Here is an 18828-nt window from a genome sequence, read left to right on the forward strand (position 1 = left end):
AAATAAAAAATCGAATCTTCGATTAAATTAAATAAATAATTATATGAAATTATTATAATACTAATATTTAAATTAAATAAAACAAAAGGGAATAAATAAGGTTAAAAACAAAAATAACATAAAAGAAAATCTTAAAAATAAAAAAAGAAAAAGAGAAATAACACTCAGCTGGGCGTTCACGATCCGGTGTGGCTGATTTATGATGGTTCACCGTGGAGCTGCAGGATGAGGAGCGTTAGATCTGCTCGCTGGTCAGATCGTATGGTTGATGATTGACGGTGTACCCTGCGCACAAGCATCCTTGCCATACTGGATCTGCAATCAAAGAAAATTAACAAAATTATATGCAAGAGGCAGGGTTCGAACCCGTGCTCTTGCATAAAAGAACCTTAAGGAAGCGTCTCTTCTCCGCTGGGCCACGCGCATATACTGTTAGCACAATGCCTTTTACTAATCTATGTTAAATTCAATTTCGGATTAAATTTAAAAAAAACATGAAACGCGCCCTGTAGCTAGCTTCTTCTTCCTTGCTGGTTTTTAGAACAGAAACCTTCAGCCACGGTTTCAACGCGTAGCCGTAGGTCTTTCCACTCAAACCTGCAAATTGTAATAAAACAACACCGAATAATAACATGGATCAATTGTAATCAACCTTCTGAACCCAATGGAAACTTTAGTTTTGTCAATTTTCTCCCTAACTTAATATCCCCAAATTAAGACTTAAAAACCCTAACCATGGCACCTTAGGGTTCCTGCATCAAAACTCCAATTAAACATTTCAAACACTTTGCAAACATGATGATAAACATAAATATGCAATCAAATTACGTATACGATGAACGAATTTGCAAAATCGAATTTTGAAAAAAAACATGAGCAAACCGTAAAACGGTGATGTTGATTCAAGATGCGGCAGCGTCTGGGAATGGTTGGGAGACCTTCAGAAACGCCCAGGAAACTCGTTTGATGCTTTGGAATTGCTTGAATGAACCTCTAAAAATTTCTGCCATGGCCCTCCTAGTCACGATTTTTTTTTTTTAAGCTCATATATGTTTATGGAGGCTGCCCATCCTTCCCCTTGTTTCTGAACTGATCCAAGTCTTTTATAAGAGGAGAAGTAGGTCAACAAAAACAAATTCAATCTTCATCTCTTTAAGAGATTGAGATTTGATTGAGGAGAAAAATAGAAATAATCATCAATTTAGCCAAATCATATCTTCAATCACGGTTTATCCTATAATTCAATCATTTTATATTTTTTTTAATAATTTATTTAATATTTAAATAAATATTAATAAAATTGTAAAAAGAAAAATGATAGGATTAAAGATTTCTTTTAAGGCCATGGGCTTGGACCAAATTAAGTTTTATGGACTTTATTTCTATTTGCACCTACAACCCAAAAAGAAATAGAACAATATGTAAATATAATAAAATGACTCAATAATTTCGATTAAAATTCAACTTAAATCTAAATTGAATTAAAACTATAATTGTAAGCCTAAAAAGGGGTTAGTGAACCGAAAGTATTGTTAAATCGAAAAAACGACCAAAATACGCAAAGATGAACATGTTCTTCATATTTTCAAAAAAAATGCAAGATTAAGTTAATTTGCAGATGATATGCAGAGCATACGCTTAAGAAAGAATCTGGAGGGCAAATTTTGGGGTATGACACTATCATCATTATCAAAGGTGCAATTCCAGAAGTCTCTTGGAACCTGAATGCATAAGTTGAATTAACTGAGTCTTAGGACTGGAGATCATCACGAAGATGGGGTGGGTACAATCAAATTTTGAGCCTTATATCCTTTGTTTCTTAAACCGTGAACCTAGCCACGTTACAACCTTTAAAAGACCTAATTGAAGCAAGGTTTGTTTGAAAGCATACTACAACAAGGTTGCGTAAGCTGACTCCCATGAGATTTGCCAATCATTTTTTTGATATCATGCCTTTGCTTTATCTTTCACTTTGAATGTCATAACCTCTATGTTTTGACCAGTGATTCCCTTTGCTTTACATCAATAACATCTTTCCAAAAATGATTTTGATTTCAAAAATATTCTTTGAGCATTGCATTAAAATTACCATTCTTGAATGAACATTTTATCTGCAAGTAAGCACTCATCTTTCAGGAAGTTCAAACAGTCGAGAAACTTGATCAGTGGTCCTATCAGGGGCACGTTACTTCAAGATCCTGTTGTTCAGATGTTCAGTTCAAGATTTGTTGATCAGAATATCATTTCAAGACTTATACTGGGGCCAGCCATCCCAACATGCATTTCAAGAACTGAAGCCATGATCATTTCATCCCCTAATACAGTTCAACTGAAGCCATGATCAGTTAACTTGCAACAATTAGTGAATCAGGGGCAATCTTCTTCAGCAATCCCCAAGCAGTTCATCAGTCCTTCTCAGAGGATCACCAGTCTGATACAGTTACTAATGTGACAAGCAGTATGTCCAAGCATCTTCTTCGTAAGCAGAATTGGCAGAGTTCCCGTGTTGAGGAATTGAGTTCCTATCGTGCCTTACAAAAGAGTCTCCCTCAGTTATAACAAACAATTGCATTGCATTGATCATTCATCATGCATAGAAAAATTCAACATCATGCATTGAAACAAATTTCATACTCATTTACATTCTCCGAGGTCCTGTTGTTATCAACATTTTACCTTGAGATCTAAGTCCAACTTACTTGGCACATACCAAAGTAGATGTTCGTCTGCCTATTTCTATTTCCGTCCAATGCTACTCTTGGATGTGTAAACTTTTCTCTCTGTCCAATGCTACTCTTGGACATGTCGTTTCTCACTTTTTATCCAAAGCCACTATTGGATGTCACAATCCCCATTATTATGTTTCTCACCTCATTCAAAGCTACTATTGAATGACGTTCATGTCTTTGAGCTGGAATAACATTCCTTTTGTCTAATGCCACTATTGGATGTTTATTGAGTTTGTTTTCCATCCAATGCCACTCTTGGATGGATACTCATATTTTTCAAACAAGTTTCCTTTGTGTATTCAAAGCCATTATTGAATCCCTCTGGTTTCTTTTCGTCCAAAGCTACTATTGGATGACCCCAATATCTTCGAGCTTGGTCAACTTCCCTGTCGTCCAAAGCCACTCTTGGATGTTCTCAGGTTGTTTTCTTTTCCATTCAATGCCACTCCTGAATGGCTGCTCAAATTTCCAAATTGGATTCCTTTTGTTCAAAGCCACTATTGAACGTCTCCGCCGTATTTTCGGGTTTGTAGGTCTCCTTTTGCATTCAAAGCCACTATTGAATCTTGTTGGTCTCCTTCCATCCAAAGCAACTATTGGATGTCTCCGCTGTTTCCTCGGAGATTGGACCTTTTTTTTTTTTCAGATTCATTCAATGCCACTCTTGAATGTCTCTGATGGTTGGTGTCGTCTAATGCCACTCTTAGACGTTTCTACCCAATATATTTGTGTTCCAGAGTTTATTCAATGCCACTTTTGAATATCTCCGTTGATTTCCGTCGTCTAATGCCACTCTTAGACGTTCTTACTACACTTCTAACTTGGGTGTTATCCCTCCCTTTCCAAGTATTGCTGGATATTTCTTGTCACCCTGGCGGATAACCAGTAGTATCTTATTTCCCCAGCCGCTCCTTTCATTCGAGTCTATCGCTCATTCCTTTTGTTCCCCCCAGTGGTGTTATACTTCTCTCTATTCCATAATCATACTTGATGCATCCATTAGCATCGCATCATACCTTAGGTTCAAAAATTGTGTGTTTTATATTTAAGTCTCTTCAATTACGTCGAGCTGAGGATTTTAACCCTCACATCTCCGGATAGAAGAAACTTAAATAGGGGCATATGTCATACCCCAATTTTTGACCCTAAGATCATACATCATTTGCATATCAATCATCAATCAAGAGTTTCATCTTAAAGCTCTGCTCTCGGTGTTATGCTCACTTCATCTGTAAGAGGGATCATCAAACACCAATGTTTTTCTACTTGTATATGTTTTACTAACAAAAATACCAAAAATATTGCCTCGTGCTTTTGTATGTTTGTGTTTTGTAGGTACCAAGTCAAAGTATCCTTCAAAAAGGGCATTTTTCAACATTTTCACTGTGCAAATCGATTTGCATAAGGTGTAAATCGATTTACACAACTGTTTCTGCACCAGATTTGCTTCTGCCATCAGTGCAAATCGATTTGCATAAGGTGCAAATCGATTTACATAACTGTTTTTTTTCCCGGATTTAGCCTTTTTCAGCTATGTAAATAGATTTGCATAAAGTGTAAATCGATTGCACCAGCACGAATTTGGAAAAATGAAGGCAAATTTCAGCTTTTTGAAGTGTTGACATCATTTGCAAGCATGGGAAGCATGACTTGGTTCTCACATTTGATTTCCTACATCATCTAATCATGTACCCTCATGTGATTGCATCAAGACCATTGGATCTCATTTTTGGCTCCAAAACCTTTCTCCAAGCCTAATTCTATTTTCCAATCCTAACTCCAAGCCACAAAAATTCCCAAGCCTAGCTCCTATAAATTGAGGCATTCCCCTCTTCATTTTTCAAGCTTTGATAGCCAAGAAACTTATTGCAAATTCTCTCCTCACCTCTTCCAAACCCATCACTCAAAGCTCTTTTTCTTCCACACAAATTAGTGAGTCACATCTTGAACCTCACTAATTTAGAGCTAAACCTCAACATAAACACTACTTTTCTTCATCAATTGTGAGAGATCAAGGCTTGTGGTTGTGTGTTCTTGAAGAAGATACAAAGTTTGTGAAATATTTGGTAAAATTCTTGATCCTTTACATGATCCAAGATGTGATCCATTGTTGTTTATGCTTGATGCACCTTTGGTGCTACATTGATGAGATTTTCTTGCTTAATTGATACATTTTCGTGCACAAATTGATCCAAGATCACAAGGTGTTTGGTTTTATGTTTAAACAAGTTTTCTTCTCTTTATTTGCTGTTTTTTTGAAAACTATGTTGTGCAAATCGATTTACATCTTGTGCAAATCGATTTACACAACTGAAAACTGCGCAGATTTTGAAAACAGAGTTGTGCAAATCGATTTACACTCTGTGCAAATCGATTTACACTGGGCAGAATGCTGATTTTTGTGGTTTTTGACTTGTTTTTGGTTCTAACTCATCTTCTACTCCTTTCTTTTGATATTTGCTTTGAATCACAAGTTAGAGGCCTAATTTCTCTCTAATTTCAATGGACTTAGGGCGTCGATAGGATGAGAATCCAAATCCGCAATATTAAGTGATTGAAATTATGGATGAAAGGAGTCTTTAATGTGGTTCCATCTTTTACTTCTCTTTATTTTGATCGATGAAAGTCTTAATACCTTGAGGATTCTTATGGATTCTTGGTGAAGACTAGATCACTCACCATTTTTTCTTTTCGTGCGGTATTGCTTTCGGAAAACGATCTACATATCATTCTTCTCGCATGCATTAGCACATAAAGTTTTGACAGACCTCGTTGTAGGGTGATTTCTATATAAATCACTTGGCGATCTGCTTAACATAGCGCAATATTTCGTGTCCCGAATAAAAAAGATCAAATATGGAAGAGAATTGTATGCGGTTGATTTAAGACTTGTGGAGGTTTTTATCGTGTAGTCGCTATGATTTTATCAAGCTTCTGATAAACCCCATTGAATTTAAATCCGAGTACATCATTCACTCACCATCGATCTCCTACTAACTTTGATAACATACTTGACAAGTTTCAAGATGGTTATCTTTAACATTTAACAACTAACTTTAATTACCGCTCTTTATATTACCGCTCTTTATATTTCTCGCTTTATCGCTTTACTTTATCATTTCATCATATTTACTTTTTGTCATTTTCTCTTTGTCCACTTGGACATATGTTTATGCTTCCGTATTTTTTTTCTTTTGTCCACTTGGACCATACTTTATTTTTTCGCTAAAACACTAATAAATAATCAAAATCTAAAAAATACATAAGGTTCTCTTTGGACTATCAGTTACTATCCCTAGCACTTTGGAGATTCGGACTTATGGACCTAGTACCTCTGGACTCATTCTATTACTATCCTGTGATTGTTCTGTCTGTCTGGCATTGTTCTGTTGTATGTTTATGTGTGCAGGTATTTCCTTGAAAGCCCTTGATGGTTAATTCCAAGGCATTGAGATAAGGATTTTACCCGAAAACAGCCGTTACTCTGCCCGATTTTCGTCAGAATCTTAATGTGTTTAATGCAAAAATGGTGCTAAGACAATAAGTTCATGTGGATCCCCAAGTGTTAATGTGTTGGTATTGATAAATCCAAAGGATGGGAAAACTACCTTGACTCTTAATGTCAAGTGTTGGCTTCTTATTTGGTTAGACCGTTTCTTTCCTTAGCTTTTATTTTATGCATTAGGTTAGCCTCTTCATCTCCTCCCATTCTTAAATTTTCAAAATCTTCTTCCTTTTTCCAAAATATTCTTATGTTTGCAATCTTTTCAAAACCTTTTCTTTTAAAATATCTTTCGCCCTTAGTGGCTTTTCTTCAAAAGTTTAGACACCGTTAATTGTCGAAACGAGTGGTTATACCCCACGATTTTGAAATTGATTGATAATAACGAGATCTTTTCCGCGTGAGAGAGCTAGTGGCATACTCGTTGATTTTATCCGAGTTGGCGCCCTTCTTTCATTTGCGATGCAAAGAACTTGTTTGTTCTCATGCTCAAGATCAATGGCTGAGTATTTCTCTCTAACGACAACAAAGTGTTTATTCGTTTTAAAACGTTTTTCCCAAAAGCGGAACTACATTAGCTCTGACTTCTCCATTGCACCGAGGAGGTATGTAGGCCCAAAGCTTAACGCTTTGCCGAGCTTATTTCAAAAATAAAACAAACCGTTTTAGCACACACACACAGATTTTCAAAAAGGTTCCCGTGGAGTACCACGGATATGAGGGGTGCTTTAAACCTTCCCCTCATATAATCAACACCCGTACCTGAGATCTCTTTCTTGTTTTTTAAAAACAAAACTTTGGGTTTTACGTTCTTTTCCCTTTTCCTTTGAAAAAATAAAGCGCGGTGGCGATTTCAAAACGGAATATTGATTCGAGTCAATCCCATGGCTTCGATGTCAGATTTTCCCCGCTACAGAAAAATGGCGACTTCACTGGGGATCCAGTTTTTAAGTGTGTTAAGCCTATTTTTGTTTATCTGTGTGTTTTGTATCTGTATATATTATTGTGTGCTTTGTTTTTTATTTTCTTTTATTTTCTTTTTGGTGCTCGATGGTTCCTCTGTGATGAGATAAAGTTCTAACCCGAACTTTTGTGAGTAACTTGAGATAGGAGGTGGTAAGACCAATAGTCGCATGTCAGGAGCAATCCTTACCATGAGCGTCATATGGTGGAACCCCAATCAGTGGAGGCCTCATGGAAGGTAGTAGATGTTGTTACGAACTATCGTAAGAACGCTATTACTTTCAATAGTGAGTGTCCGTAGAAGCTGAATGACCTAGAACCCTTTTAACCCATCTAAGCCTTTTTAGGATGTAGTGCAGAAACAAGATCAAGTACCAATTTGAGCTTGTTGTCATGCGATACTACGCTCAGACGAGGTCTTTTTAGGCATATTATTGGCGCCCATGAGCAATTGTGCGAGCCGGTAATATCCGATAGAAGATTGAAAACTCTGGGAACCTTTGTAGAACCCGTTCGGCAGGTACAAAATTCCCTAGTACATACCTTTGTGGGTGGTTCTTAACCTTGACTCCATGCCCGTGACGTCGAACCTTTGAACCCTGTTTGTGCGACCATGTGTGATCTTGATTGTGATTGATGCATAAGCCATGCATCCATGCATTCATTTGATTTCCAAGGAACTCATAGGTCTTTCTTTGTAAACATCATAAGTTTCATCAAACTCAATGGATCTTGGGTGTTGATGGGGTGAAAACTCTAATCCACCAAAATGGATGATTGATCTTGATGATAACTTGATCAAAGCTTTGATCCAATATAGGATTTACTTCCTTCATGTTTTGATGTTTACAAATTAATAACTTGAATTCCTTGAGAATCAAATAAATAAATAAAAAAAAAAACAAAAAACAGCAATTGCATCATTTGCATACATACATCCAGGTTGTCCAGAAAACTTATCCTTGTCTGTCTCCATCTTCAGAGTTTGTCTACCGTCAAGCTGATTCCTCCACACAAGTACGGAACTAGAGCCAACGTCAGATTGAGAATGGAATACCAAGAGCAACACAATGCAGAGGTCAGAATGGAAATTGATGAGTTGAAGTCAGGCATGACCAAGCTAACTGAAATGCTGCAAGTTTTGATTGCTAGAGGAGAACCGCCTCAGAAAACTGTCATTGTTGAAGTCTCAAGTGCTGATGTTGACCCTCAACCTACTCAACAACCACCTTCTACATGGCCAGAGTTTGGTTTGCCACATGGTTACACTCCTCCATATGAGAAGACTCCTGGTATTGGTCAATCTTCACAACTTGTGATTGGTCAAGCTTCAAACCAAGTTTTTCATGCTCCTGTCTTCACTGAATCTCAGCCTATTGTGCACACTGTTGCTCAGCCTACTTATGTGAATCCTCTGTTTGAATATCAAGCTGCCCGTTCCCAGAATGGAAGTCAAGGAGATGCTGGAGACATTGAAGATGTCAAAGAGCAGTATCATACCTTAGAAAAACGCCTGAGAGCCATGGAAGGAAATGATTACTTTGGGGTTGCTGCTGAGAATATGTGTTTGGTTTCCAACTTTGTCATGCCTGCAAAATTCAAGACTCCTGAGTTTGAGAAGTATAAGGGGAACACTTGCCCAAGAAGCCATTTGACCATGTACTATCGCAAAATGGCTGCTTATACCCAAAATGATAAATTGCTTATCCATTGCTTTCAGGATAGTTTGAGTGGAGCTTCACTGAAATGGTATATGGGACTTGAGAGTAATCACATTCATTGTTTCCAAGATCTGACTAATGCTTTCATGAAGCAGTATAAGTACAATCTGGACATGGCGCCTGATCGCCGTCAACTTCAGAACGTGGCTCAGAAGGAAAAGGAATCTTTCAAAGAATATGCTCAACGTTGGAGAGAATTGGCTTCCCAAGTTGAACCACCATTGGCTGAGAAAGAATTGACTGGCATGTTCATGGATACTCTCTCCCCTTTCTACTGGGAGAAAATGATTGGAAGTGTGTCCTCAAATTTCACAGACTTGGTTACTATTGGCCAGAGACTTGAAGAGGGAATCAAGAATGGGAAAGTTGCTAATGTTGCTGAATCCTCTGGTGGATCGAAGAAACCTTATGGAAACTTCCACAAGAAGAAAGAGAATGAGACCAATGCTGTGTCTGATGATAGAAGGGGATCTCGTCGTAAACCTCAAAATGGGGATCAACCTTATGTAGCCGCTGTCGCTCCTGTGCAAGTTCAAGTTCCTCAATCTCAGGTTGCTAATCAGAATCAGAATCGTGGTAGGACAACTTATGATCCTATTCCCATGACTTATTGTATAAAGCTCAAGATTAAAGCTGACTTAGCTTAGGAATGAGTTTTAAAAACTGTATTTTTGAGATTGTTGAAAGATTATGTTTGTGTCTTATACAAAGCCCAAGATTGAGACTGACACAACTGGGTAATAGATTTAGAGATTTGAATCCTTCTGACTGTTGAAAGTTTGTTTTTTGTCTTGTACAAAGCCCAAGATTGAGGCTGACTCTACTGAGGATGAAATGAGAATTGAGACTTTCCTTGTCTCTTATTCTGAAGGGAAGAAACTCAATACAGAGATTGTGAATACTTAAATGATTTTGATGTGATGTTTTAAGAATTGAATTCTCACATGTGTTGACTAAAGGGAGCTATGTCATGTCATATGCTTTTAGGAAGCCCGAGGGTCCTTGTATACAAGCTCAAAAGGAACCTGAGGGAAACTTTTAAGAAGCATGTAGGTACTTGTACTGTGAGCCCAAGAGGAGGCTAATAGAGGGTCATTGAGGATCCTTGTTGTAGCACAAGAGAAAGCTATGTTGGTTTGACCTTATTTGGATCTAAGCAAGAGCTAAGAGGTTTCACCGAAAAATAATCCTCTTTAGGTGGATGTGCCCTATTGTTTGATATAAGGGTTTCAACATGTTTCAGCGGGAATAATTGATCTTATGGAGAGAAACTGTGTTGTCTAATTAGGAGAGGCTTCACCGGGAAGTAATCCTCAATCCTGGTCATAATCCTATAATATATATATATATATATATATAGTTTATATCTTAGGTTTTTTTCTCTGACGGAGATCTAAGAAGTATATATATACAGTTGATGTTTGACAGATGTATAACAAGTATAGCAGGTATAACAAGTATATACAGTGAATATGGTGACGAATATAGCAAGTATAGCATGTATGGCAATTATAGCAAGTTATATAAACAGTAATTTAAATATGAATGCAGAGAAATGTTTTTTTGATGTTTTTTAGATGTTTTATGACTGTTTTTTTATATGTTATATGGATTATCTGTTTATGAAAGGAGAAAAGCTGTTAGGGCTTACACTCTGATCGAGGCCCATAAGATTTATTTCATGTATAAACAAAAAGGTGTTAGATCTTACACTCTATTAGAGGCTCAAGAATTTGAGATGAGAAATAAGGGATGGGACTTATACTCAAGGAGAAGTCCATTGATTTAAAGTGAAAACAAATGAGAAGTTTATTTGAAAACAATTGAATATTTTAATTGAAAATAGTTGAATAAATAAAAAAAGGGATGGGACTTACTTTCTATTAGAGGCCCAAAAATATTTACAGAGGATGGGGCTTACAGCTCAAAGGGATGCCCATTGGTTGATGCTTTGAAAAAATGGAAGAGTTTTGTTGTATGAAAACCCTAATTGTCTATTTTAATCAGGGGTTTTGCAAAAGAGTTTTAATTGATAAAACAAAACTAAATTAATATGGAAAAGGCTATTCACACTTAATTAAGGCTTAGTATATTAGGTTTTATTCACATGATTATTGAAAATTGATTAGGTTTTGAAAAATCAAAGGAAAATAATTTTTTTTAAGTATTTAAACATACTAAAATGGATTAATTTTAAACCAAATAAAAATATATTAAATAAATAATATTTTGTAATTTTTTTGCGTAATCATGAAATATATATGATAAATGAGTAGTGTGCAAAAGAATTTTTGAAATTGATTAATTTTGATGGGTTAATTAAATGGTTGAAGTTTGGAAAAATATTAAAGAAATTGGTGGTCAAAAAGTAGGTCTGGCCTTGCCAAGTGTTGAACTCACGCGTTTGGATGGTTTAACACATGTGTTCAATTAATAATATTTAAAAATGAGTATTTTCCCAGAATTTTGAAAACCTTCGCGCCACCATTCACCTTCAACCTCAAGCTGTTGATATTTTTTGAATTTCTAACTTCCTCATTTCTTAACCAAATGAGATGATCCAAACATGAATTTCACTCGTTTTTTTCACAAGGAACACGACGGCGATCTTTAATTTTATTTATTTTAAGTGTTTTTTTAAGATTATGCGCATGAACACTCAAGAACCCTAAAACGAATTTTCCATCTGAAATCGTGTATGTGCATGATATGATGTAATTGATTGAGGGTAAATATTCTATATATGTGAAGAAACATGATGATAACTCATTTGGACATTTAAAATGCATGGACCATGGAGTTCAAAGTTTGAGGCTTACCTTCAAAGTGAGAAATAGGGTTCTGAGTTTGAGGTGTTACAAATGCTATGTGATGATCTGGATAGCTCCTATGATGATATTAGAAGGTGTTTGAATGCTCAAATTGGATCAAAACCTTCTGGATAGCTCTGCACGACTCCAACTGCAGCAGCACCAAGTTGAAGATGGAGATGATGATTCTGATGAAATAATATTCTAAGACTTTTTGAAAAGCTTAGATGATGTACTTCAATTCCCTTGTTAATGGATTGAAAGAATTCTTCTTTGATCAATGAGAAAAATGTCTTGGAAGTTGGTGAAAAAAGTTGATAAAAAAGACTTAGACAAATTTTCTGTGTTGGAAGAATCTTCATGGGCTCATATCTCTCAAACGATTGATTTTTGGGAAAACATTATATGTGACAAAGTTGTATATATTGACCTTTTCTCCAAGATAGGCTTTGGGTTGAGAAAATTTCACCAAAGGATGAGAAAGTTAGGACTTTTCAAAGTTTAAATGCAATTTCTTTACATAAAAAGTCAAAACCCTAATGGTTGACTTTTTGAATCTTGATTGATTTTCTTGATCAAATGGCTTTAATGATCATATGTTCATGATTTTGATTCTTAAAAGTTCATAGTTGACCAAATTTCTCAAAAGCCAAAGGTGATCTTAAACAGTTGACTTTTCCCTGATGAATTATAATCTTCTCAGTTTTAAGTGAAGCAAGCTTTTATAACCAAATGAATGATTAGAGTGGCTTTATAATGAGGAATGCGAAGAACTAAAGGAGAACTGAAGAGGGAGGGACCAAAGATCAAGAATTGGCTAAGGTAAGGGGGGACTCTCCATTTAATCTCTATTATCGTGTTGGGAATGATGATGTTGATTAGGAATATCGTTTAGATCAATAGGTTATGTATTCTGATTTTACTATTGTATTCATCATTGAAATTGAATCTGAAATTCCCTAATAATTGAGTAGAATTAGATTGTGATGAGTAAAATCGAATAGAAGATCATATACTAGTGATGTTGGATGGATGTTGTGTGTCTGGATATGTGAAATTATTGGTTTCAGATCAAAATCGCAGGCTGTACAGGTGAATTCGCGAGGGAAACGAATGGGTAAGTTGCAGATTTGAGAACTTCTGCCCGTTCACGTATGATACGCGTATGGTACGCGTATGGAAGGGGTGATACGCGTATGATACGTTCCCCATGTGTGCAGCTGATTGTACCTTCTGCTCATACGCGTATGGTACCTGGTTGATACGCGTATGCCTGGCTGGTACGCGTATGTGCATGTTTTGTGTCGAAATGAGGTCCTGTCCATACGCGTATGATACGCGTATGGTGTGTGTTTTGTGAATTTTGGGGCATGTTGGTACGCGTATGGTACGGGTATGGCCAGCGTGATCTGCAGATTTTTGCTGTTTTGTGATGTTTGAAAGTCTGATGACGTGTGACTTTAAACTGATGAATCTGTATGAAATATTGTTGACTGATTTATTGAATGATGCAATTATATGTATATTGAACGTACTTGTTAATGATGATGAATGATGATGAATGAGTATAGATGATGCTACTCATAGTATGATGATGATGATAGTATGTTATATATATTGTTGCATGCATTCATAATCATAGATGAGGGTTGTATCCTAAAGATGAGAGGATTCAGTGAAGGGCAAGATTCCCATTGTGTGGAATCTGTGCTGGCAGGGCCGTATCTGGATGATGATAGATCGGTCGGTGGATTTTCCCACTGGTGATGTTTGGTACCACATGCATAGTGTCAGTTTCATACATATGCATGATTTTTCTTGTAACATGATTAATATATGTTATGTGATGACTTGATGTTTGTAGATGTGTGACAATGATGTATTCTGAATATGAAACGATTGGGTGAACGATATAACTATGATATGTTATTATTTATGATGCAATAACATTGGTTAACTGTGATGAGACTCAGCCTTACTTGTTGTCATTTTCAGATTGAGGATAGCGGCGCGACTTGGTGAGGATTAGCTCATAAGCCGGTTTTTAGTTTTTGTGTCGGTGTCATGCTCTGGTAGATGTAACACTGGGAACACGTTGTTTTGGAGTTTTGATTATAACTCTATTTGTTATGTTGTTTGAAGTCTGATACATTAGTGATGAATGTTGACTCGATAATTCAATTCCGCTGTGTAAACATGATTCTATTTAATGAGTTATAATTTCAGATGTTTCAGTGAATGCATGACATGTGCCGAACGTGTGTATTCTTTATTTTATGAATTGTGACACCTCTTGCATGTTTACTCTGATTAATATTTGTTTAAATGCCGCGGGTTATTAGAGGGGTGTTACAGTTGGAATGTCTAGATATATATATTTTTTTGTTGTAATATATAAAACCACGTAGTGTTTTTTTCTCTTAACATTATTCTGTTGTAGATTAGAGATGTTTTAGATGACAAAACTAAATATAGAGTCAGCCATTCTATATTTTTATACATAATTTTAAATTATGTATATAACAATGACACCTAAAATTTATCTCAAATTGTTGAGCATTGTTTTTGAAAATAGGTTATAAAATAGATACAAGTATTTTTTGTACATTTTATATCTTACATTCTATTGCTGTAGTTTATTATACATCATATTTTTGAGATGATTAATAAGATCAACTCTAAAAATATTTTACATTGCACGTGACATTGTACTTTTGAGCTCATAGTTTCAATCTCTTAACGACAGTAACATTTATGACGTTCATATTTTGCAACAAACGGAGGAAAACAAAAGTTGGGGAAATCCGAATCCTGGTTTTTTTGGTCCTAATTTCTTTCGGTATGGCAAGTCTGAGTATGGAAAATTTGTCCATCAACGATGACGGCGAGGGAGAAGGTTTTTGTTTTGATCTGGAGAATGAAGAGTGTGAAGCGGCAGATCTACGATTGTGTCTTGTCGGGCGCTTCCTTTGCGACAAACCTATCCATGTGAGATCAATGATGAGTAGAGTGGCAGATATATGGAGATCGGTGAAAGGGGTAGCAATCAAGGAAGCGACGAATGGTTTGTTTCTGTTTCAGTTTGAACACAAACTCGATATGGAGGCGGTCATTAATGGAGGTCCGTGGACTTACGATAGTCATCTTCTTATTCTTGAAAAAGTTCAAATTGGAGTACAGATTGAAAACATTCCGTTATTCCATGTTGACTTTTGGGTCCAAGTCCATAATCTTCCTGCGGGTTTCATGCTAGAGAAAGTGGGGAAAGCTATGGGTAGTTATATTGGAGAGTTTGTGGAATATGATAAGAATAATAACACTAGTTTTTGGCGTCAATATATGCGTATTCGGGTTAAAGTTGATGTGAGGAAACCATTGAAGCAATCTACTAAGGTTAAGAATAAAGGAGTAGATTGGTGTGTTGTGAATTTTAAATATGAGAAACTGAGCATTTTCTGTTTTGTTTGTGGACTTCTTGGGCATTCAGAACAACGATGTGAAGTGCAGTTCGCAATGACAGAAGATGATGGTGTCTGAGGTTGGTCCAATGATATCCGGGCGGAAAACAAGAAATATGGTGTCTCTTCTTCAAAATGGCTTAGGCAAGATACTGCTGGAAGTTCTGGAAAAAATAATATGGCAAGAGGGGATCAGGCGCGTGAGGCACAGGCGGTTCAGGGGGAGAGTAACGCATTTGCTGAAACGAATATTCCCTCCCAGCCAATGGGGGAAAGTTCTGATTCACTTTTAGCAATTAATGCTAATCACTCAAGGAATAATGCTGTGAGCATTAATGAGCTTATTTTCGTTACAAACAGTAACCCACTCGTGCATGGCTGTGTTCAAACCCAAATCCAGCTTTTTCCAACTGCTCAACCGACAAGCCAATTATTACCCAATCATAACTCTGCATTCCCTTTGTCCCCCACCCATAATTTCTTGCCCCACCAACACCTTAATTACCGGCCCCACATCCTTGAACCTACCCCTAGTAGTGGCACGTTTCTTTCCCCATTTGAGGGACAATCTACTGTGTTAATTAATCCCTCTGTCTCGACCCCACAACAACAAAGCCACGTCAGCCCCCATAATTTGTCTGAAGCCATGCACTCTTCAAGCTTACCCGCAGCCAACAGCAAAAAAATCCCTTCTTTCCACACTGTTACAACAACTAAAAACACCAGCCTTCATACTAAACCTTATAAATTCAAACCAAAAAATTCCCAGTAAAAACCTATTCACGTTGATCACAATAAATCCCAGCCACACATAAAGCTCCAACCTCTCGACCAAAACCATACTGCCCCTACCATATTCCCTCATATGATCTCTGAACCAGGATTGGAAGAGCTAGCTAATACCGACTCGCAACTGGAACGTAAGCGTCGTCGTGAACAAGCCAAAGATGAAGGAAAAGCTACTCAAAATACGACAGAGCATTTTTTATCAGCAAGTCCTGGTGGTCAGGACTGCCGGGAACAATGAAAATTCTCAGTTGGAATTGCCGGGGCCTGAGCAACCCGAGAGCAATTCCTAACCTGCGGCGTCTCGCTCAACAACACCGTCCTGATGTTGTATTCCTTTCGGAGACGCTTGCTAAAGCCCAGAGAATGGAAGGTATTAGAGTCTCGTTACGGTACAGTTCGTGTTTAACGGTTGATGTGGAAGGCAGGAGTGGAGGGCTTGCTGTTTTATGGAATAATAATGTTCACTATCAAATTTTAAATTTCTCAAGGAACTTTGTTAACATTCTCATCCAGGATGATACTAGAGGTTCTTGGCGTCTTACTTGTTTCTATGGCTATCCTGAGCGTAATCATCGGCAACAATCTTGGGATATGCTTCGTAATCTCAGAGACATGGCAGATATTCCCTGGTGCATTATCGGAGATTTTAACAACTTATTATCCCAACAAGATAAACGTGGACTTCATCCACATCCGAATTGGCTATGCGCTGGATTCCGTCAAGCCGTGTATGATTGTAATGTTATGGATCTCTCCTTGGAGGGACATCAGTTTACATGGACTAAGAGTCGTGGAACCGATCATGCATTGGAGGAGCGCCTTGATAGAGCGCTAGTTAGTCCCGGTTGGTCTGACTTATTTCCCGATGCGAAGCTGGTAAATATGATTGCATCCCATTCAGATCATAGTCCGATCTTATTGCAATGTGATCAAGCCCAACCCAGGCGGACAAAGTTTTCTTTTAAATTCGAGAATAGACGGCTTAAGGAGGAGGATATAGAAGATGTTGTTTCAAGAGGTTGGCATAAAAGTGTTAATCCAGATTTATTGCTCTGTACCGCTAATTGTGCTAGTGAGCTTGGGTCGTGGAACAAGCTGAGATACAAAAAGCATAAGGAAAGTGCAGCAGTTTGTTTAGATACTATGGAACTGTTTAGAGATGCTCGGGATGCGGCATCATCATCCCAGTTTCTCGAAGCGCAGCGGGAGTATAATAAGCTGCTTGTTGGTGAAGAAACTTTCTGGAAGCAGCGGGCCAAAATGCATTGGCTCTGTAACGGCGACCGCAATACGAAGTTTTTTCATAGATCTGCCACGGTGCGGAAGAATTATCAGAAAGTAGACATGTTACTGGATGAACAAAACTCCCGGGTGCGAGATCAACATGGTTTATGTGGTATTGCTCAAAGGTACTTTGAAACTCTCTTTGAGGCCAGTGTCGGTGATTACGACCCGGTTCTTGGTCTTATTAAGCCTGTGATCTCTATGTAAGACAACAACAGGTTATTAGCTAATATCACTAAAGAGGAATTATATGTCGCGCTTAGTCTTATGCATCCAGATAAGTCCCCAGGGCCTGATGGTTTCAACCCGGCTTTCTATCAGAAATTTTGGCATATTTGCGGTGATGATATTTATACAGCGGCTTCTAGTTGGCTTGCGCAAGGTTTTTTCCCCTCATCGCTAAATGATACAAATATCTGTTTGATTCCGAAGTGTCCAAAGCCTCGTACGATGAAAGAATTGCGGCCTATTTCTTTGTGTAATGTAGCTTATAAGCTGGTTTCTAAACTGTTAGCTAATAGAATGAAGCGTTGCTTGGATAATTGTGTTTCTGAGGAACAATCTGCATTTGTTGAAAATCGGTCTATTTTAGACAATGCTATGACGGCCATTGAGATTATTTATGCTCTCAAGAGGAAGACATCGGGGAATAAATCTTATATGGCTCTGAAGATTGATATTAGTAAAGCCTACGATAGAGTGGATTGGGGTTTCTTGAGGGGTATGTTGAGAAGGTTGGGGTTTGCGGATAAGTGGATCCACTGGGTGATGATGTGTGTGACTTCGGTTAATTACACGGTTCTTGTTAATACTGATAGAGTTGGACCAATTCAGCCAGGAAGAGGATTGAGACAAGGGGACCCACTGTCTCATTATCTTTTTATTCTTATTGCAGAGGGCCTCTCAGCTCTTATTAAGGGAGCTGTTTCTCGTGGGGACACTCATGGAGTCCAGATTTGCAGAAGGGCACCTAGTGTGTCCCATCTTCTTTTTGCTGACGATTGTTTTTTATTTTGCAGGGCTAATATTGTGGAAGTCTCTCACCTAATGGAGTTACTTAAGATCTTTGCCACCGCGTCAAGTCAAGAAATTAATTTGGCAAAGTCGGAAGTCTTTTTCAGTCGCAATCTTAGTGTCCCAATTCAGGAGGATCTTGCAAAAATTATGGGTGTCCGTCATGTTCTTGGGACAGGTTCGTATTTGGGTTTGCCTTCGATGATTGGTCGCAGTAAGAAGGAAACTTTTGCTTTTATCAAGGATCGCATTTGGAAAAGAATCAATTCTTGGAGTGGTAGAGCTTTGTCTAAAGCATGTAAAGAAGTGATGATAAAATCGGTGTTGCAATCTATCCCGGCATATATTATGAGTGTGTATATTATCCCGGATGGGGTGGTTGATGACATAGAGAAGATGTTGAATTATTTTTGGTGGGGTGGTGGTAACAATAACAAAGGGATTCGGTGGTTGGCGTGGGAGAAGCTCTCTTGCTCTAAGAGGGATGGAGGTTTGGGGTTCAAGGATTTTCGAGCTTTCAACTTGGCTATGGTAGCTAAACAAGGGTGGAATTTTTTA

General features: G+C 37.6%; 1 protein-coding gene across 1 annotated transcript; it reads left to right on the forward strand.

Moving 5' to 3' along the window:
* Window positions 1-14566: 14566 nt before the first annotated feature.
* LOC131604171 (uncharacterized) lies at window positions 14567-15262 on the forward strand. Its single transcript, XM_058876633.1, has one exon. The coding sequence runs from the start codon at window positions 14567-14569 to the stop codon at window positions 15260-15262; it is 696 nt and encodes a 231-aa protein (XP_058732616.1).
* The last annotated feature ends 3566 nt before the right edge of the window (window positions 15263-18828 follow it).

This window comes from Vicia villosa, linkage group LG5, assembly GCF_029867415.1.
Source record: "Vicia villosa cultivar HV-30 ecotype Madison, WI linkage group LG5, Vvil1.0, whole genome shotgun sequence".
Lineage (NCBI taxonomy): Eukaryota > Viridiplantae > Streptophyta > Magnoliopsida > Fabales > Fabaceae > Vicia > Vicia villosa.